This window comes from Eretmochelys imbricata, chromosome 8 (genome assembly GCF_965152235.1).
Source record: "Eretmochelys imbricata isolate rEreImb1 chromosome 8, rEreImb1.hap1, whole genome shotgun sequence".
In the NCBI taxonomy this organism is placed as follows: domain Eukaryota; kingdom Metazoa; phylum Chordata; order Testudines; family Cheloniidae; genus Eretmochelys; species Eretmochelys imbricata.
Window position 1 is genome coordinate 63,985,491 of NC_135579.1, and position 22,779 is coordinate 64,008,269.

Genomic DNA, 22,779 nt, shown 5'->3' on the forward strand with positions numbered 1-22,779 from the left:
GCAATGGCACAAAAGAGAAAAGAATCCCTATAGTTCTGTCACTCTTACAGGCAGTTTTTTTACAACTGAATATCCCAAAGACAAAAGAACCAACTAAGCCCTTCCTCGTGAAGAAAATTTCACAACACAACCTACCCCTCCTCATAGGTCTCTCTCCACACAGGTTATTATTGATCTTTGCTCACCCTTTCTAAATCCACAAGATCCCAGTACCTTCCGCAAACACTCTCGCTCTCAGAGGGATACCAATTCCTACCCTATTCCCTTGTAAGAGAAACAGAAATGCTGGTTGAGGGATCAGCAATAAGGAGAAAGCAAAAAAGGAGGGAAAAAAAGAACAAAATACAAACAACCCCTCTGCAAATCCTACGACTGGTTTATTGATGGCCTGTTCCAAGTACTGGCTCCTTCTAATGCTTTTGAATCCTTCTAAAGAGATACTCATGTCCTTGGGTGACAGTCTTTGCTGGGGGAGTCAAGGGGCCACAATGGAGCAGCATTGCAGTAACACCCACCCTCCCTCGCAGTCCTGGTTCTGTCCATTGCTGGATATAATTATTAGTTATAGTACAATAGAATTTTTAAGAAAATAATACAAACATATGTTTACTTACTAAGGCATTTTGGCGCAGGAGACCAGCCTGCTTTAGTACATCTGATCAGAGGCCACCTCTCCTCTCTTTCGGATACGTAACCATCAAGACATCTGTAGTAAATTGACACGCCCAACTGTGCTGGAAAGGCTCGTTCTTTGTAATTTTCATAATAGTCAGTTAATGCTCCATTTTCTATATGTGGGTAGTCACAGGGTCTCACTTTAAAAAAAGTTTAAAATGTATAATATTAGAAGGTGCACGTGGACACTAATTCAAAGAGGTGGAAGGAGAGAAGAACTCTTCCAGGTTACAGCCGCAGTTTACCCAAATTGTTCCACTGGAGCAGGAGATAGAGCTTTCACCTGGTAGGCAGGGTTTCCAGCCCCCAGAACCCACATGTTGTGTGGGATCTCCGCATGATACAAGGCTATCCACCAGTTGGCAAGAGACTGTCATGGAGGTGACTGAATTTCCTCCACACAAGACAGGACATGATCCACATACTAAAGGTTCTCTTTATGTGCAGATCCAGATCTTTGGATTAACTCCATGTTTTCCAAGACATCTGTAGTCACATTATCAGAGAATTAATTTATAACACCATTGCTGGGCTCCAAATCCACTTACACCTCTTCCTGTTTTAAACAGCTGTCATTTGTTTGTAATTATCAAAGCCAAATTCTGAAGTCCTTGATAAGTTTTTACTCAGTCCCTACTCAACAAAACTCTTATTACAGCCACTGGGATTTTATCTGAAGAAAGATTGAGTAAAATTTGAGAAAGAACTTCTTGATTTTGCACAGGGAAAAGAACTGCCTGGAAGAATCTGTTGTACGCATTGTTGGTGTTGCCATGTCACTCCCAGGATATTAGAAAGTGAAAGTGGGTGTGGTAATATATTTTATTGGATCAGTTTCTGTTTGTGAGAGAGACAAGCTTTCAAGCTTACACAGAGCTCTTCTTCAGGTAGAGACTGACAGTTCAGAATAAATGAGGAAACAAAAATGGATGGTACAAATCTAGGGCTGTGGTATATGTAAGTGACTCAGAATCCAATTATGATAATAGGTTTTTATTTTCTTTTATACCATTCATACACTCATGGCATCATGCTTGGATGCTATTATTTGGATGGATAAAACACAGCTACAAATCTTCCCTGTAGAAGGGTTGACTCTAGCACATTTTGTCAAATAAATCATGATGTATATGTTAGTTGTATAGTTATTTACAGCTCCATTCACTTATACCATATCATCTTATTTTCACAGGTGCTTCATCCAAGTCCATCAAAGTAAATAAGGAAAGTAAATAAATAAGTGTTATTTACTCCTTCTCATAACACAAGAACTAAGGGTTACCAAATGAAATTAAAAGGCAGCAGGTTTAAAACGAACAAAAAGAAGTATTTCTTCACACAACACACAATCAACCTGTGGAACTCTTTGCCAGAGGATGTAGTGAAGGCCAAGATTATAACAGGGTTCAAAAAGGAACTATATAAGTTCATGGAAGATAGGTCCATCAATGGCTTTTAGCTAGGATGGGCAGGGATGGTGTCCCTAGCCTCTGTTTGCCAGAAGCTGGGTGACAGGGTATGGATCACTTGACGATTACTTGTTCTGTTCATTCCCTCTGGGGCACCTGGCATTGGCCACTGTCGGTAGACAGGATACTGGGCTGGATGGACCTTTGGTCTGACCCAGTATGGCCATTCTTATGTTCTTAAACTTTGTAAAAGGAAAAACCCTGCAAATATATCTGTTTCATTTCTGTTTACATTCTCAACTGCAGAAATTGTATAATCATTGTTTAATAGTTTGGACTTTGATATTTTAAAAACATGTTAAAATAAAAGTAACTTACAGATACATCTTGGAATAGGTAACCAGCCGTTCTTTGTGCATTCTGCTCTCCTCTCCCTATTGTCCGTTTCAAAGTGAAATCCTTTATTACAGTCTACTCTGATTACTTCCAATTCTCTGAACACTTTCTTTTTGGGGTAGTAGGTTCCATTAGTCACTGTTGGAGGATCACATCTAATTTCTAAACAGAAACAGATGGACAAGCTTAACAGCTGTAAAAATGTCTTTAGGCTGTAAGTACCCCCTTCAATTAAAATTATTTGTAACTCGCTTTTTTTTCTTTTTACTAGCTTTACTATCACTGTCATATTTGATCATCATCTGCATAACAATGGCATGGTGAGATTCCTATGAATTTGATGAAGTCTATAACTCTTTACCCATCTTCAGAAATGAGAGTATTTGCTTGGGGTAGTTTATTTTATTTTGGGGGTGAGAAGGAATCAGTTGCTGTTATAAGTGTCATTCTGACTATTGTGGAAAAACTTTACCAAAAAATGAAGCCTTGCAATGAGATCTATAGGTGATCACACTGGATTTGTCTAATCTCTTCTGGCAGTTCATTCCACACTACCTTCCTGTCATGTTTGGTTGGATGGAATAAGAGTCCAAGGTGTTAACATGACACTGTCATGGTACAACACAAACATGGTTCAGAGGTTGAGTATAGTGCCCTGGGCCTGCTTAGTCCCATGGCAAACACACCATTAAAATCATGTTAACCTTTTAAAGACATAGTAAAAGAAGGAAAAACAGTTAAAGCATTTGAAATGTAAAGTTGCAAGTAAGGCTTTTATTTTAACAATATTCCTTATTCCCTTTCCCTTTAGCTATAGAGAGATTTTAGAAGGAAACCCCTCTGTTTGACCATCTTTCCAACAGTATTAATGACGATAATAACTGGTCTTTATGGGGAAAAAAAGTTAGTTGAGATCGGCTGGAGCTTCCTGCTGCTACTGTTAAAGTCTGATCCTGCTTCCTTTAAGACAAAACAAGACAAACACACACAAAAGAGAAGAGAAAGGAATAGCAAAAATAGACAACGCAGCTTCTGGTCTCTGGTGCTGACTCTTACTTGCAACTGCATTGTTGGAGAAAAACAAGCACAGTAAACCCCCTTATCAGGCACTTAGAGACCTGGAAAACTTGAACCAGCATCAGGCTGTTTAGGACATTGTTTTCAGCTGCCTTTCTGACACAGGCTCACAGTAGTGCTGCAAAATATACAGTCCCAGACAGGTAGACCAGACTTTTACTAAACAGAAGGTAAAGAGAAAGATAGAAAAGAGAATAAGGTGGGGGTGGAAGATGACATGAGGGAGGGAAGGACAGCAGGAACCAAAGTTGCACGTCCCAGGTGGTATTCAGGATCTAGTTGGAGATGGTGAAGGTGGCGATATCTTCTGTGTCCATTTCTCTGTTCCAGTCTCATCAGGGCATCTTTCAGGGTCAAGATGAAGGCCCAATGGTGTCATAGTATCCCAGGAGATGGTGAGGGTTGCAACCCTGATGGTGGAATCTCACTCCTTCCAGTCCACCCATCTCCCACTCAGCCTTCTACTCTTTCTGAAGATTTTTTTTAAGGCCCCTCTCAAAGGGTTCAGCTACCTAATGTTCCGCACCGTCTGGCCCATTTGCGTATTCATGCACACAGTCCATTTCTTTCCCCATGTGTACTTTTAATCTTTAGATTCCAAGCACTGCCGAACATAGCACAGGCATGTGTCGGAAAGCTCCTTCCAATTACATATCTTCCCTTTACTGAGCTAATTACCATTATCCCAAACCCTGCCCCCAGTGTCAACAATCCCCCCAATCCTATAATCTTCTCATTGATTAATTATTAGCAAATCCAGAGATCCTCACATCATCCTCTTAAATGATCCCACTGGCTAAACCAAACAAGGTGTTGACAAGCTGCAATGGAAAATGTGTATTATTTTATGTGTATAAAATGTTAATGTAGGACATTAGAGTCTATAACAGTAGCCACTGAAGTCAGGAGATGTTGATGCCTGTAATGTGACAGGCTATTCATTTTTGAACCCAAGAGCAATCAGGAATCTCATGTGGTTTTAGTGGCTATTTTTGCATTTTTCTTTCTGTACTGAGTGTTTCTGTAGTACTGTGTTGTTGGGGAGTGGACCCTTTTTGAAGAGTTGTTCTTAGACTGGAGCTGGTTAGGTCAGATGTCCGTGTCCACTCTGTTCCCAGCAGGCTACATTGGTTGGCAGGTAGGCACTTCATTGTTTTACAATGGAGTAAGAATGCCAAACAGATTGAGGGCAAGATACCATGCTCTAAAAATAAACTAAGCCGAATAAGCGCCTTCAGTCTCTCACTGTAAGGCATTTTTTCAAGATCTCAGATAATTTGTGTGTCTCCTTTCTGCTTCCTTTCCATTTTTTCAACATCCTTTTTAAAATGTTGACACCAGAACTGGATGCAGTGTCTCAGTAGTGGTCTCACCAATGCCTTTTGCAGAGGTAAAAAACACCTCCATACTTCTACTCACTACTCTCCTATTTATACATTACACAAGGATTGCATTAGCCCTTTTTACGATAGCATCACAGTTCAGTTGTTTTTCCACTACGATTCCTAAATCCTTTTCAGAGTCACTGCTTTCCAGGATACATAATGATGTATTTGTATTATTGTAGTACACTGAAGCATTAGTTGTGTACCAAGACCATAGCTATCTAGCTAGATAAAAGTAACAGAACACACAGTATAAAATGAGCAAAAGCTGACCTTTACAAAATGGTTTTGGATTCCATCCATATTCTGTACAATCTGCATCAGATCTTTCACCTAATGTATATCCTGGATTACAAGTAAACTGCAATTGTTCATTCTTCCTATAAACACTCTTTGGAGTCATTATATTTCCATTATTAATTCTTGGTGGTTCGCAGGTTACCTCTAAGGACAAAAGAAACAAAATTTAAAAAAAAAGAAAACAGTTGTGATGCCTGACGAAGAAAACACCCACTAGAAAATAAATTCAAAATTTCATTTTGACATGGCTGTTTTAAAATTATGTTAATCAGGAAATAGTAAATCTGTGTTTCAGCATAGAATTTAAGTCTGTGTGTAAAATATAAAATCCCATCTAGACCCAGGGATAGATTTCATGAATCTTTCTTTGGAACTTCAAGACATATTTGCAATTTGGGGTAAATATACAGAAGACAAAGTCAGCTCAATGGCATAAAAGCAGCAGCACTCTAACAGCAGCTTTAAACAACCAACATATTTAGTATCAATCTTCCACATTTGAATTATAAGAAGTAGGGGGATGCCAGAGCTGCAGAAGTTAGCCCAACAGTGTGAATAAGCGATTAATGTGCTTGTCATCTGTCACACATCTCCTAAATAACACTTCATAATCAGTTAACATATAAACAAATTCATGACTCTGAAAACTCACTGGGTTCAATATTAAATGGAAATATTATGTTAAGAAATCTTTTCAGAAGCAAGCATGTCTGGTGCAAGTACATTGGTAAAATCAATCCCATACTATGATCTCTATTTACAAAACAAATTAAGAATCAAATAAGGAATATATCTGGCCATGCCAATTTGAATAAAGCAAGATCCACCATGATTGTTTCAGTTTTAAATACTTTAAGAATACCAATAAAGTGGAAGCATACTTGGTGCCATAAATATAAAGGGAAGGCTAACCGCCTTTAGATCCCTCCTGGCCAGAGGAAACACCCTTTCACCTGTAAAGGGTTAAGAAGCTAAGATAACCTCGCTGGCACCTGACCAAAATGACCAATGAGGAGACAAGATACTTTCAAAGCTGGAGTGGGGGGTGGGAAACAAAAGGTTCTGTCTGTGTGATGCTTTTGCTGGGACCAGAGCAGGAATGCAGGTCAGAACTCCTGTAAAGAATTAGTAAGCAATCTAGTTAGATATGCATTAGATTCTGTTTTGTTTAAATGGCTGATAAAATAAGTTGTGCTGAATGGGATGTATATTCCTGTTTTTGTGTCTTTTTGTAACTTAAGGTTTTGCCTAGAGGGATTCTCTGTGTTTTGAATCTGACTACTCTAAGGTATTTACCATCCTGATTTTACAGAGGTGATTCTTTTACTTTTTCTTTAATTAAAATTCTTCTTTTAAGAACCTGATTGTTTTTGTCATTGGTCTTAAGATCCAAGGGTTTGGGTCTGTGTTCACCTATGCAAATTGGTGAGGATTTTTATCAAGCCTTCCCCAGGAAAGGGGGTGTAGTGCTTGGGGGGATATTTTTGGGGAAAGATGTCTCCAAGTGGGCTCTTTCCCTGTTCTTTGTTTAACACGCTTGGTGGTGGCAGCATAGGGAGAAGAATCTGTTGTATACATTGTTGGTGTAGCCATGTCGGTCCCAGGGTATTAGAGAGACAAAGTGGGTGTGGTAATATCTTTTATTGGGCCAGTTTCTGTTTTTGAGAGAGACAAGCTTTCAAGCTTACACAGAGCTCTTCTTCAGGAAGAGACTGTGACAATTCAGAATAAATGAGGAAACAAAAATGGATGGGTAGCGGGGTGGACACCAGCTCGAGCCCAGAGGGGTTAAAACAGCCCTGAGAGAGGGCTACTGCAGAAGAAAGGCAGCAGGGCTCATTGGGGAAGCAGCCTCAGCTGGGGGGGCTACACCCCAATCAGGGCCCAGCTAGCTCTGTAAAGGCTGTGAGCCAGAGGCCCAGGAGACTCTCTCTAGCTTCTCAGAGGGACGGACCTGGCTGCAGGGATCTAAGCAGAGTACTTAGATTGGAGCAGGGCTGGGGAAGGGCTGAGGAGCTGGGGCACTCCAGGCAGGAAAGCCCCAGGCTGCGGCCTAGCATTAGGCCCAACAGTTACTGGGGTTGCAGGGGACAGCCCAAGGTTAGACAGATGCAGCAGGTCCAAACCCAACCTTGCCTGTGATGAGTGGCTCATACTGCAGTCTGCCCAGGGCGGGGACTAGCTGGTGACTGGCAGAAGCCTATGACTGAGGCAAGGTAGGGATAGTGGATGAGGGGTTCCCCTTGGAGGGGGAGATCCAGAACTGTGGGGTACAGCCAGGAGGCAATACCTAGTGAAAGAGATACCGGGGTCCTGGGAGGGACACGGGAGCCAGCAGCAAGGTGAGACACCAGCTTAAAGAGGGCGCTCTGGAGGCTGGAACGCTAATTTCCAAGGACATCCAACAGGCAGCACCGCCGGTGAGTCCTTGCCCGGTTACAGGATGGTACAGATCTACGGCTGTGGTATATGTAAGTGACTCAGAATCCAGTTATCATAATAGGTTTTCATTTTCTTTTATACCATTCATACAGTAATGGTATCATGCTTGGCATGCTATCATTTGGATGGATAAAATACACAGCTACAAATCTTCCCTGCAGAAGGGTTGAGTCTAGCACATTTTGTCAAATAAATCATGGTGTATATGTTGGTTGTATTGTTATTTACAGCGCCATTAACTTATACTGTATCATCTTATTTTCACAGGTGCTTTATCCAAGTACATCAAAGTAAATAAGGAGTAAATAAAAAATGGTTACTTACTTTCTTGTAACTGTTGTTCTTCGAGATGTGTTGTTCACATCCATTCCACATTAGGTGTGTGCGCACTGTGTTCACAAGTGTCGGAAACTTTTTCCGGGACCCCCCCGAGTGGCGCCACTGTGCCGTGCAATTATACCCCTGCCGGCCCGACCCACTCCAGTTCCTTCTTGCCGGCGACTCCGACAGAGGGGTAGGAGGGTGGGTGGTGGAAGGGACATGAACAACACATCTCAAAGAACAACCATTATGAGAAAGTAAGTAACCATTTTTTCTTCTTCAACTGCTTGTTCACGTCCATTCCACAAGCAGGTGAATTACAAGCTTTCCTCTGGAGGAGGGTAGGAGTTACGGAACAACTGCTCAAAGGACAGCTCTGCCAACTGCCACGTCCTCTCTGGCCTGCTGGTTGACCACATAGTGGGTCGTGAAGGTGTGCACCGAGGACCAGGTGACTGCTCTGCACATCTCCTGGATCGGGACCTGTGACAAGAACGCCATGGAAATCACTTGTGCCCTGGTCTAGTGGGCCATGACCGCCGGGGCCGGAACACCTGCGAGCTCATAGCACTCCCGGATGCAGCTCGTAATCCAAGATGAGATCTGCTGCGCTGACACCGGGAGGCCTTTCATCCTCTCGGCTACGGCCACGAACAGCTGCGTGGATTTGTGAAAGGGCTTGGTGCTCTCCAAATAGAACACCAGCGCTCGATGCACATCCATGGTGTGCAAGCTGCGGTGACTCGGCTTGACCGTATGGGGTTTTGGGAAGAACACCGGCAGACAAATGTCCTGGCCCAAATGGAATTGAGAGACCACCTTAGGGAGGAACTTGAGCTGTGGCCAGCGCTACACCTTGTCCTTGTGAAATACTGTATACGGTGGCTCAGAGGTGAGGGCCCTCAGTTCGGACACCCTTCTGGCCGAGGTAACGGCAAACAGAAATGCCACCTTCCAGGAAAGGTGGAGGAGAGAACAGGTAGCAAGGGGCTCAAAAGGGGGTCCAATGAGTTTAGAAAGGACCATGTTAAGGTTGGACAGAGGGACTGGGCGGGCGGGAGTACGGGAACACCCTCTCCAACCCTTTAAGGAACCGTCCCACTATTGGGTGAGAAAACACCGAGCCCCCCGAGAACCCCGGATGGAAGGCAGAGATGGCCACCAGGTGCATTCTAAGTGAGGACGGGGTTAGCCCTTGCTGCTTGAGGTGCAGAAGGTACTCCAGGATGGCCTCCACTGGGGCCTGGCCCGGCCACATCTGTTGGGGTTCACACCAAGACGAGAACCTTTTCCACTTGGACATATAGGCCACCCTGGTAGAGGGCTTTCTACTGCCAAACAGAATCTGCTGCACGGGAAGGGAGCACTGGCTCTCCAGGGCGTTTAGCCACAGAGCCTCCATGCTGTCAGGTGCAGTGAGTGTAGGTCGGGGTGGAGAAGCCGCCCACCGTCCTGCGTAATGAGATCCCAGTGTAGGAGCAGAGCTACTGGGGCCTCCACCGACAGCTCTAGGAGCGATGCATACCAGTGCTGCCGGGCCCAGGCTGGGGCGATGAGGATCACCACCATCCTGTCCCTGCGCACCTTGAGCAGGACCTTGTGCACCAAGGGGAGTGGGGGGAAAGCATACATCAAGCCCCCTCTCCATGGGATTGCAAATGCATCCACGAGCGAGCCCGGGCTGCGGCCTTGGGATAAGCAGAACCGCGGGCACTGGGCGTGGGCCCTGGTGGCAAACAGGTCTAGCCGGGGAAACCCTCACCAGCGGAAGAGCGAAAGCACGATGTCCGCCCTGAGCATCCACTCGTGCATGTGGTACGACCTGCTGAGGGAGTCTGCCAGCTCGTTTCGTATCCCCAGGAGATAGGATGCCTCGAGGAACGAGCCCCGCCCTGCTTGTTTATATAAAACATGGCAGTAGTGTTATCCGCCAGAACTGTCACGCTGTGACCACTCAGAGTGGCGTGAAAGGTCTGGCAGGCGAGACAAACCGCCCTGAACTCCTTCACATTGATATAGAGCGACCGCTCTGCTCTGGACCACAATCCCTGCATCATGAGGTCCCCCAGGTGAGCCCCCCATCCATGGTCTGACACGTCCATCACCAGTGTCAGGTCCGGTTGTGGGGCGGCAAAGGGGATGCCTTCGCAAATCACAGGGTGGGACTGCCACCACAGCAAGGAGTCCAGCACATCCCTTGGGGTTGTCACTACCAAGTCCAGGGGGTCCCTGCCTGGGCAGTACACCCGAGCGAGCCACGCCTGCAGAGTCCTGAGTCTCAGTCTGGCATGCCTGACCACGTGCGTTCATGCTGCCATGTGGCCCAGAAGCCACAGACAGCACCTGGCCATTGTCATTGGAAACTGGCACAGGGAGGCCACCGCTTGTTGGATAGCCCGGAATCGGGATACTGGAAGGCTTGCCCTGGCCTGCACCACATCCAGGACCGCCCCTATGAATTCCACTCTCTGCGTGGGCACGAGCGTGGACTTGGGGATGTTGACCAGGAGCCCTAGCTTGTGGAACAATCTCAGGGCCACCTCCACATGGCCCCGCACTTCCGCCTCGGATCAGCCCGCCAGGAGCCAGTCATCAAGGTACGGGTACACCCGGATTCTCTGCCTCCGTAAGAAGGCCGCCACCACCGCCATGCACTTCGTGAACACCCTTGGGGCCGTGGCTAGACCGAATGGGAGAACCGCAAACTGGTAATGTTCTTGGCCCACGGTGAAACGTAGGAACCACCAATGTGCTGGGTGGATGGCGATATGAAAGTACGCGTCCTTCATGTCGAGGGCAGCATACCAGTTCCCCAGATCCAGGCAAGGGATGATGGTGCTCGTGAGAGGGGTCCCTGAAGAGGGAGGGGGAAAGGGGGTGGGAGTGAGGCAGGGAGGGAGGGAGGGAAGAGAATTGCAGCGAGTACCCGTTCCGCACCGTGCGTAAGACCCAGTGGTCTGACGTAATGGTGGACCACGCATGGGAGAAACGGGACAGGTGGTTCAGGAAACAAAGGGATGGATCCGGTGACTGGTCTGGTACACTGTCCTCGAGCGCACCTTCAAAAGCCTGGCCTAGTGCCCGGCTGGGGTTTGTGCTGGCCTTGGTTCTGGCCCGGTGCATTATTGTTACTATTGTTGTTGCGCCGTCACCTGTTATCCCTGCCTCGCTTACGGAAAGGCTCATGCCTATGGCAAGGTTGGTACTGGCATTGAGGGGGAGGCTGCGGCTTAAAGGGCTTCCTCTGAGTGGCCGGGATGTGCATACCCAGCGACTTAAGCATAGCTTGCGAGTCCTTGAGGCTGTGCAGCCTCGTGTCTGTCTGGTTCAAGAAGAGCCCAGACCCTTCGAAGGGGTGGTCCTGGAGTGTATTCTGGACCTCGGGCGGCAGGCCTGACTCCTGAAGCCATGCCAAGCACCTCATGACCACCCCTGACACGATTGTTCTCGCTGCCGGATCTGCCAAATCCAGGGAGGCCTGGAGAGAGGTCTTGGCTATTGCCTTGCCCTCGTCCACCAGGGCCATGAACTCCTGTTGGGAACCTTGTGGAAGGTTGTCCTTAAACTTCCCCACCGCGGCCCAGGAGTTGAAATTGTGCCTGTTGAGGATGGCCTGCTGGTTCGCAATCCTCAACTGAAGGACCCCAGACGAGTACACCTTTCTGCCAAACAGGTCCTGGCGTTTCGCCTCCTTGGCCTTAGGGGCCGGGGACTGCTGTCCATGGTGCTCTCATTTGTTTACCGCTCTTATTGGCGCTCAGTACCTTGGGAGGTACCGGCCTCCTGTGTGGGGAACGACCGTGCCTTCCTTTTGGCTGCGCCGGGGGCTGCACCGTGGAGGACAAGCAGTGCTGAGGCCTAGCCTGGCGCTCTGGGGCTGACAGTTTACGGTGCTTAGCAGGTGCCGGGTCTTTCAACAGCTCCGGGGCACTACAACCGAGGAAGCCTGAGCTGGCTTCAGGTGCTCCAGGCCTGGCGGCTGCAATGCGGCCTCCATCAACAGCTGCTTTAAACGAAAGTCTCTTTCTTTCCTTGTTCTTGGCTTAAACGCCTTGTAAATCCTACACCGTTCAGTTTGATGTCCGTCCCTCAGGCAACATACACAGGAGTCGTGGGGGTCACTAACTGGCATAGGTTTGCGGCACATGGCACAAGCCTTGAAGCCGTGGGCCTGCGGCATGGGTGCTGGAAGCCTCCAAGCACTTAATGATTTAAGTGTCCATAATAGGTATGTTAACGAACTGCTAACAGCTACTCTAAAGGCTAAGGGACTGCTCTTCTACGAGAGAGAGAGAGAGAGAGAGAGAGAGAGAGAGATTGTTCCAACGCTGCCACGGACGGTAAGAAGGAACTGGAGGGGGTCGGGCCGGCGGGGGTATATATGCACCGCCCAGTGGCGCCACTCGGGGGGCTCCGCTGGCCTGACGGGAGCCACTAAGGGGAACAGTTTCCAACGCTCGTGCACGCAGCACGCGCACATCTAATGTGGAATGGACGTGAACAAGCACTCGAAGAAGAACTACTGCTTTCAAATTCTCTTGCTCCGGACACATGGTACATGAATAAACCCTCAGTGGAATACTATAGGGATCATCATTCAAAGAAAAAGGAGCAGTTGTTGTGGAAGGGTGTGGGGGGAGGCTATGGAGAGGAAAGGTCATCCTCCAGTTTTGGAAGTTGCTGTATCTTGCCTGACATCTGACTGATCCCAATGCATTTTACCAAGTCAGCAGCCTACTATATATGGTGATCGGAGACATCTACATTTGCTTATACACTTGCCAGTTTCATCCATAGCTTTTATCACATCCCTTATTTTAAAGGCAAGAATAAGTTATTTCACAAAATAAATGGCCTTGAATACAGACCCAATCCATTTCGTAAGTGACAAAATAATACAAATGTACCTGTCAGTTCTATGTACTGTCAAAGAAAAGGGGCAAACACCTGACCAAGTACCCACAATTGACATTTTAAAAAAATACTAGGTTAGCAAGTGCATTCTCGATCTGATATGTTTAGTATATGGAGTTGGGTTTTACATTTGTTCAGCAAGATAAGACATAAATGCAACTTACTGCTACACCCTGGAGGAGGCAACCAGCCATTCTTTGTGCATTCAGCTGTATCTTGGTCATTATTAATTTTCATTCAAAACTATTGCTTTTAAATGAGAAATGGTCTTTTTCTAAACCAATTACTTTCACAAATAAGGTTTGGTTGTGTTTTTTTGGTTTGAATTTTTCCAGTTTTTCATAAAAATTGAATATTTTAAATTTAGGGTTTTTTTCTCCTTTCTACTCCCATTTTCCCCTTTTTACTAAATACAATAGATTGAATGGTGTTGAGGGCTTTTTCCTCCGCTTTTTCTTTTTTTCATCTTTGTATAGTTACAGAGTAGAAAAATCAAAGTTGGAGAACTTTTCAGAATTTCCAGAGCGGAAAAAGTGAGATGAAACCCTGGACATTATGCATTAAGATTTAAAAAAAAGAAAAAAGGAGGATTGATGGGAAAAAATAACATTCAAAATATTGAAATTAAAATGTATATATTTTATAGAAAAAAGTAAAAATGAAAATTGCTCTATTTCAAACCCTGCAAAATGGTAAAAGCATCAGCTGTCAACACTTTTCACAAAATGGCTTCTCCATTTTTCACCCAGCTCTGGTAAATATGCTGTGTCAGGGCTGGTAGCATAGAAATGTAAAGAACATTGTGTTATGCTGTAGTTACAAACTGTTACACCCAGCAGTTGACCATGCCATCAGAGGCAGATTACTGTTTTGTGGGGCCCTGGGCCAGAGCAAGTGGGTCCCACCCCTTCCACCTGCAGTCTCCCCCACCCAACCGGGCACTCCTGCCGGGGAGCAAGGTCAGGGCGCAGAGGCTTGCCCAGCTCTGCCTACCCAGTGCTCCTACCAGGGAGCGGGGGCGGGGCACGGGTGCTTTTCCTGACCCCTGGCAGGAGCTCTGGGCGGGCGGAGCGAGACGAGGTACAGGGGCACCCATTTTTCCAGGGCCCCCCCAATTAGCCAGGGCCCCTGGGCATGGGCCCCATTGGCCCAGTGACTAATCCATCACTGCATGCCATCTGTACACTGCTCCCACTCCCAGCACTTTCATAACCAATAGCGACAAACCAAGCTCCAGGCACAAACTCGGTTTTCCCATTATAGACCCAAGTTCTGTTATCAAAAGAGGGTTGAGCTGCTCCGAACACTGTTGCTGAGAAAGCCTCTGAGTAGTGCCATTAAATACTCCATGTACAGATTCAGTAACATCTGAAATAGCCTTAGATACGCCTGGTTACAGACAGTAACTCATTTACACTTTTAAAATTGTTGTACAACAAATTAATGCCACTTGGTTATTAAATTAATTTGAGGGGCCAGAGTGGAGCAGGGAGAATCTGCCTCACAGTGTCTATTAGCCCCTAAAATGTAATTAGCTTAACACAGGTCCAGTCTGGAAGGCTTTCCCCGCTGCATTGTAGGGATGAGAGCAAAGAAGCAGCTCTTTCACTTTCACATATTCCTATCATTGCAGAGTGCCCTCTATTGAAAGCAGGATATTTGAGATATCCACTACGGCCCATCTCCACCTACCTTTGCATTCCGGATAGACAATTGGATTTCCACGGCACTGCACCATAAAAGTAGATTGAGATAAATTAGTTGCAAGTGCATATCCTGGTTTGCAGCGAAGCTCAAGAAAATCACCACGTTTTAGGTACATCCATTGCAATATGGTCTCATTTGCTCTCCCATTCAACTCTACCATCTGGTTTTCCATTTCTTCCACTGAGATAGCACATGGCTCTAAAAGAAGAAAAAGGTGTGGTTGTCTTGGTAATGCCCCAAGTAAGCACATTGAAGTAATGTGTTTACACAAGTGATGAGTCTGATTCAGTGAATCTCTCCATAAACCTCAAATTCTAAGAAAGCAGTATCTTTTTTTACCTAAACAAAGTGGTGCTTTTGTCCAATTCCCATTGTCACAAAACGATCTGTTCTGTCCTTCCATTGCATAAAATTTTTGGCATTTGAATTCTACAAAGGAGCCAGATGTGTATCCTTTTTCCAAGAAAGTAGTTATGTCTCCATTCTCAATAGTAGGTGGACGGCTACAGTTTTTTCCTCTTTCTAAAAGGAAAAAATGACAATTATAATCATCTTATGCAAAAATGGTTATGATGTAATTTTTTGGCTTTGGTACTGCACGTGGAAAATGGCTCCTTGTCCAAGGTTAGGGAAACCACTTGTAAAAATCTCATGTGGCTGAGCTAGGCACAATGACCAAAATACTAAGGGCCTTATCCTCAGCTGGTGTAGAGCAGCACAAGGTCTTTGTACCATTTATGCCCTACCTTGTGCTGGCCCTCTGAACAGCAATGAATTCACCCTGAATGAGGCAGGAGCCCTGTGGAAAATACAGTATACCATCATGTAAGTGATGCCTACAGAGGGTGATGCAGTGCCTCATGAGTGATTATCGCTAATGGAAGGGGCAGGTGTCACAATCCAGAACACTACATGCACCTACTTGACTGTACACAAGAAATCAAATAAAACTGAGAAACTGAATTATCAGAATACAGTGTAGATTTACCAGAGATACATGAAGGCAAATCCATTTGCCCATTAACACACTTCCTGACTGAAGGGGTTGTGAGGGTATATCCTTCACTGCACATAAATTCCAGTGTGTGGTCACTCTGAATCAGCTGTGCATGTCTTCGGCCACTGGACAGAAGCAGATTTTTGGTCTCCAGTTGCTGTTTTGTGAGGCTACACGGTGCTAAAGAAAAACCAGAAAAAATGAAAATGATAGAGCCTGATTTTTCAGTGTCCTTCATCTTGCACAGCCATTTACCTGCTCTGTAGTGAGTCACTGCAAAACATGCCCATTCTGCTTTGTACTCTTTCTCTGCAGGGTGTAAATTGTTTGTAAGATGCAAGGCAGTGGGGAATCAGACCCATTATCTTCGTCAAGATATAGATTAAAATGTATTTCTAACAACAACAAAAAAATTCACATTGCTGAGAAGGAAAAAAGAGGTATTTCTAAATGTTAATTTAGATGTGTGTGTATATGTATATACATACATACATACACACACAAACACATAATGCAGTGCTGCCAACTCTCATGATAGATCTGTAGTGATATCTGGGGCATTTTTAAATCCCCAGTTCCAGGAGTCAAGTGAATACAGAGGAATCCCATCTTTTGTTTAATAAAGTAAGTTTCTAGTCAATTCGATTATTTAGAAAAGCTCGAAAACACGATCCTAGTGTACCTTAAGGCTCAAAAAGCAGAAGGTAAATAAAAATACCCAAAAGTTAGTATTTTTTTTAATGAATTTCATTATTTTTAAACTAGTCTCATGAATTCTGGAATCTTGGGGTTAGCAATACTGAATAGATAGCAGGAAAATAGGATTTTACCAAGAAAGTATTATCTCAACACATGGGTCACTAGTTTGATACTATATTCAGTGATAGGGCACGAACAAATATATTTATCCACATATACAAAAGAAAATTTCAAAATACTATGTATATCTGGGAATGTACCCTCGTCCAAATCTAGTAGCCCAAACTCCCATACAAAATTAACAGGAATACTTGTGGCACCTTAGAGACTAACCAATTTATTAGAGCATAAGCTTTTGTGAGCTACAGCCCACTTTATCAGATGCATAGAATGGAACATATAGTAAGATATATATATATATACACACACACACACATATACAGATAAATTGGAAGTTACCATACAAACTGTGAGAGGCTAATTAGTTAAGATGAGCTATTATCAGCAGGAGAAAAAACTTTTATAGTGATAATCAAGATGGCCCATTTAGACAGTTAACAAGAAGGTGTGGGAATACTTAACTTAAGGAATAAAAGGAATATATATCTTACTATATGCTCCATTCTATGCATCCGATGAAGTGGGCTGTAGCCCACGAAAGCTTATGCTCTAATAAATTTGTTAGTGTCTAAGGTGCCACAAGTACTCCTGTTCTTTTTGCAGATACAGACTGACACGGCTGCTACTCTGCAACCAGTCATATAAAATTAATTATTCACTCAATAAAACAGAAATTATAACCTTAATTTTTTACAAATGCCAAGGAAATAAGCCCTAAAACAGAGAAATCCCTAAAGAGGAGAAACTGATGATGTATGTTTATAGGCAAATGGCAAGCAAGGGCCTGTTCCTGCAAACCGGACGCATGCATGAGATTCCAATGAGGCCAATGAGACTACTTACATTCGGAGCACTTTTGTGAATAAGAATTGCAGGAGTGCATCTAGGGCCTGTTCTTGCTGCTGGTGAAGTCAGTGGGAACAAGATTGGTATAGACTTTGTAAGCAAGCCCATTTGTTCCCCCATACTGTAGCTGGTATTTTCCGGGACTTGCTGAAATTAGCCATTTCTTGATGGAAAGGCCTCAGCCGTCCCCTTCTTACACTACTCAAAGGTGCATCAATCATGTGAAATGAAAAGAGGCACTAAAAAGTCATCAGATAGAAATAGAAGTTCTAAAATCCTACATCATGCACACAATTTACATGAAGACTTAGACATGAAAAGGGCAGGGTAAAAGGAACAGTAATAAATCAATAAAATTAATTCCTGCTATACTTACCTACCAGGACTGAAGTTTGGGGTTCAGTAATTTCCCCTCACAGGTGGTAACATCACAAACACCTAATATAGGTGTTTTAGGTGTTAATAGTGTCAAGAGATGACAACAGTTATAGGAGAAGATACACAGATCACTGAATTCAGGTCTTTGCAACTTAACAAGCATTTCATCTCATCAACTAAATTCAAGGGGTTGTCAAAATCAGCAGTAGGCCGAGCCCCAAAATCCCCAATGCTGCATTAAGAATAAATGATTTCTCATTAGAATCACTCTCTTACATTTCCAAACCTCACTTCAGTATGAGTGAGCACAGACATCGCCTCGTGCCAGAGTACGTGTGTAAAATCAAATCACTCACCTGCACACAGTTTCTACATAGGAGACAATCAAAGCCATTAGGCCGTGTACTGTGTTTGGGCGGTCACATGGATGTGACACAATAGCTTACATGGGTCTCTAAGCAACATACCATTATGTGCAGATTTATGCAATAACCAATATACACATCCGTCTGGTTTGTATATTACTTTGTCTAAGTCAAGTAGCCAGGATTTCAATTATCCGAGGTCCTAACAAGTACCATAATCTTACAGTATCCCCTAAAAAGATGAGAAGCTCCTGTAGAATACCAAGTAGTTCTAGGATACTTTGCTTTTAATAAGACTCCCTCTTATACAGTGTAAGTAAAAATATCACATATGTTCAGTGTCCTGAACGTTACAGTGCTAAACTAGCAGGGTATCAGCTAATTTGTTTAGTAAACTATATAAAAAGAAAATCAACTCACAGCCCCTCTCTAATAAGAAAAACTAATATAAACAAAAAGGAGTCTGGTGGCCCCTTAACGACTAACAGATTTATTTGGGCATAAGCTTTCATGGATAAAACACCACTTCTTCAGATGCAACACTAATATAGAATTCATGAACTTTCTAATAGAATTTTGGAATTTTAATCGCTTCCATGCCTATGACAGTAATGCATATGTAAAAAATAAACATTAGTTAGTTGGACCTTTGCAGGGATGTTGAATATCTCACTTCTTTACACACCACAGCTGTAGTATGTATATAGTGCACATCCCCAGGTTTATCTGGGCATATCCGGTTAGCACATCCCCCTCACTCAGTAGCTTTTTCCCTGCTTTCAGGGGAGGACTTTTAGCAGTGAAGCAGGCCATGATAAATGGAGAGATGCACCCCTCTGTACCCCTTTCCAAGGTACAGCTTTAGGGGGCCCATCAACTCCTATGATGTCACTGAAATGAGGATCTTGATAAATATTATTTGCCAATTTCTCCTAATGCTGCAGCCCTCTTCTCTTTGTTATGATGATACAATGGTGTTTCATCGCCATATTCTTTGTTATGGATATTTTTAAACCTTGCCTCCAGTATTCAGATCCTGTGTTGTTGCTCGCATTTAGGGTTATTAACAACAAAAATCTTGGAATTTGATAAAATGGAGAAATTCTCTCTCTTCTGTAATATAAATAAATAAATTTAGATATTCTGTTGTCTTGTTATAAAAGAGACCCACCTAATTTAAATTTCATATTTGAAACTATTTGGTGATCTGCAGAGGTCTCATTAATAGAAACTCCTAGGGACCAGATATGGCTTGAGCCATAAACCAGATAGTTGAATCCTAGGATCAAGTGTGGTCCATCGGACACAGGAATCTGCTCTGAATTCTGATACCACTTCCCCTGTCCCCCATAGTTGAGGAGCGTTTGAATTCATGGGTTTGATTTGGGTCCATCTCTACTAAACAACCAACCTGTGGGAAAAAGCAAAAAAGCAGTTCCCCTTACCCAAACACTGTGGTGCAGGTTTCCAGGTTTTCCCACTGCATGTGATCCATTCAGTTCCCATCAGGCTGTATCCAGGATTGCATTTGTACTGCACTTTGTCACCTTCTCTGTACTCCAACTTGTCATCACTAACAATCTCCCCAAAATCAATAGCAGGTGGCTCTTCACATGCTGGAGCTGCAATAGATGCACAGACATAATTGTTGCTGTTTGATGTAGGGACATGTTCTAAGATCATTTGGCTTACTAATGAACACCTTACTGGTGGCTTTTCACAATTCATTTAATTTAATCATTTATAATTCATCTATCAACATGGTACCTAGGAACTTTACTGCACAAACACGCACTCAGTCACTGCAATAACCTGACAGAAAAGGGAGAACAGAAGAGGAGAGAAATGCTTTACATTAGGCTAAGGTTTGGCTGCACTGATGAGCCTTGCACCATGCACTGAACATCAGCAACACAGAACTGACCCATCACCACAGGGCATGAGCACCACAGTTGTGGACCCTCCACATGCAAGAATATCCTGCCTCCAGTCCCCAAGAGTGCCTCCAGTCCCCCCAATTGTGTCAGTTCAGATCAGCTGAGGCACAGCTGCACACAGTTCCTTCAAGGAACTGTGTGCAGCTGTGCCTCAGCTGATCTGAACTGACACAATGGTGCATAAGGTGGGAAGGAGCCTCCAATGTGCTATACCATGTACGGTTTTATTGTCTAAAACCAACACCTGGAACTGCTCACTACACAGCAAAAATACACATAGCAGAAAGAGGAGGTCTAGAGACGGGCAACCATGATGAGGAGCATGGAAAGAGCCAGAAACCTGAGACAATGAGAAATTTATTAATATGCTACATGGTCCTGCTCCAAAGAAAATCTTTGTTCAGATCCACAACAGTATTCTCTGAAATGGGTAAAAGCCCCTTTGCAATTCTTCCATAAACATCCTGGTAATTTAGAAGAAAAAATGGGATCGTGGATTATGAATATAACCAATGGAGTTAATGTCGGGATACAGTCAAAAAGCAGACGAGCAGGAGATGAATTGGGTCTCATATGTATAACAGGGTTGGGGTGGAAAGCAGCATACAACAATAAATATGGAGGTCTCACTGCATTATATAATGTGGGCTCCAATATTGACCCCTCTTTTATCCCATTTGATGGTCTGGTCCTCGTTTACCAACTAAATTGATACATGCTGTCCTTCCTTCTGTAGGGTGGATTGCACAATGTCTTAAAGAGGGATGGGTCCTTTACCAAAGTGTTTCCATGAGTAATTTAATGGTTCAAGAACTCTCTACCTTTGTCACTTTGGTCCTTTCTTCCTGGCCATCAAATGAGCATTGTGCTCATGTATGGGGCAAAGATTTGTGGTTCATATGGGGAAATTTACAAGACTGAGGGAACCTAGGATTATGTCTGGATCTTTCTTTAATTATTTTTTCTTACTTTGACGAGTCACAATCTATTGTTTCAGAAGGTGTCAGTGTCATAAATAAAAGAACTTACTGCCAGCGTCTGATTGTATTTAAATCATAAGGACATACATTTTATGTAAAGCACTAGAGCAGAAAGGTTTCAGAACTCTTTCTACTGACTGTTGTTGCCTTAGGTATCTTGGGTTTCTTCCTGTGGTCCCTTTTCTCCACCCTACAGAAGAAAGGAAGGTACAGGGAGAAGGTGAACTCACAACTCCTGTTAATGTAACATTCAAAGAATAAAGTACTAAAGCTGAGGGGAGAACTGATGAGTGAGTAGTATTCAGAACTTATCAAATTGAATTTTTCTTGCATGTACCTTGTAATATTATATGTTTTAAACTTTTCTTTTGAAGTGAGACCCTGTGGCTACCCACAGTTAATGCTCCGCCTTCTAGATGACTATTATGAATACTACAAAGAACGAACCTTTCCAGCATGGAACAAGGACTGGGGTGGGGTGGGCTGGCAGGGGGGAGGGCAGGGTGTCACAACACTGCTCCATTCTGGTACCTACACCTCCCTGCCAAAATTGTCATCTAGGTACATGAGCGTCTCTTTAAAAAGACTCCTCCTCATATCTGGCGGCAGCAGCAGCAGCATTAGAAGGAGCCAGGGCTGGGAACAGACCTTACGAAGACAGGTTGAGGGATTTGGAGAGGGGTTGTTCTTTTCTCTCCTTTTCCTTCCTCCCCAGTGCTGGACCCTCAATCAGCATTTCCATCCTTGAAGCAAAGGGATGGGGATCAGCTTGGTCTTGGGATCTCTCTGAGAGTAAGAGTTGCAGAGAGGAGCTCAGGTCTGGTAGGTTTAGAATGATCAATTATCACCTGTTGTGGTAGAGACCCCTGGGAGGGGATATGGTAGGCTGAGAAATCTTCTTAACAGGAGCAGAGACTCTTTAGTACTTGGGGATATTCAGTTGTAAGGGTGGAAGAGAAAGTCTCACAGAAAGGTGAAATGACTTCCAAAGTTCACACAACAAGTCAGTGGCAGAGTTGGGAGTAAAACCCAGGTCTCCTGATTCCTGTGCCTGCGTCCTATCCACTAGACCAGTGTTTCTCAGCCAGATGGTTGTGACCTCCAAGGGAGGTCACAAAAGACCATCAGAGGGGTTGTGAGGTGTTGAAAATGTTATCATCTAAAACAAAGGAAGTCTTGTTCCCACATTTCCCGCACACCCTCACCTTCAAGGTCAAGTATTCTCTGTCAACATCTTGAAACGCACACACACACAATGTATATAGGCTGGGTACTTGGAAGCTTGCTGCTGGGATGAATACTAATTGCAGGGCTGGGGAGGCAAAAAGCCATCTCCATAAAGTTTTTTTGGCCAAAGAACAGCTTTCTCAGGCTAGTTTTCTCAAAGCTAGGGCCTTACTACATGTAGTGGAAAGCTTTGATTTCCAGTTGGAGAAACCTGTAACCTACACCCAAGTTTTCTTGGTCTGCTCCTCAGAGTGTTTCATGTAGCACCTATAAACGTATTACAGTCTTGCCACCCTGTTCCCTGGCCCTTCAGAGAGTTTCCAGCCCTGTTTCTGCCACCACTCATCACAGCCTGATCCCAGACATGAGCCAGTTCTTGCTTCCCTTCTGCAGCCTTGCACCTCAGCTCCAGACCCCAGCCACCTCAGCATATAGCCCAATTCTGAGTCCAGTCCCAAGTCAGCCCTTCTCCTGGGATACCTTCTTGCCAAATCTACACTAGCTTTTCCACTGTTATTCACTGAGGGCACAAATCACCTCCTCTGACGGTGCTGAAACTCTGAGGGAAGAGGGGTCCTGCTTTCCTCCATGAGACTTTACCAGG

The 22,779-nt window shown here is 44.3% G+C and overlaps 1 protein-coding gene across 1 annotated transcript in view; it reads right to left on the minus strand.

Moving 5' to 3' along the window:
- The window catches only part of LOC144269569 (complement factor H-like), a 141,766-nt gene extending 122,052 nt beyond the window's left edge, over positions 1 to 19,714 (minus strand). Inside the window, exons 1-6 of the mRNA XM_077825351.1 lie at positions 19,477 to 19,714; positions 15,615 to 15,803; positions 14,966 to 15,148; positions 14,612 to 14,824; positions 5,216 to 5,386; positions 2,463 to 2,642 (exon numbers count right to left, since the gene is read on the minus strand). Coding sequence (XP_077681477.1) covers positions 2,463 to 2,642; positions 5,216 to 5,386; positions 14,612 to 14,824; positions 14,966 to 15,148; positions 15,615 to 15,803; positions 19,477 to 19,714 — 1,174 coding nt within the window. The remainder of the gene's footprint in view (positions 1 to 2,462; positions 2,643 to 5,215; positions 5,387 to 14,611; positions 14,825 to 14,965; positions 15,149 to 15,614; positions 15,804 to 19,476) is intronic.
- Positions 19,715 to 22,779: the final 3,065 nt, after the last annotated feature.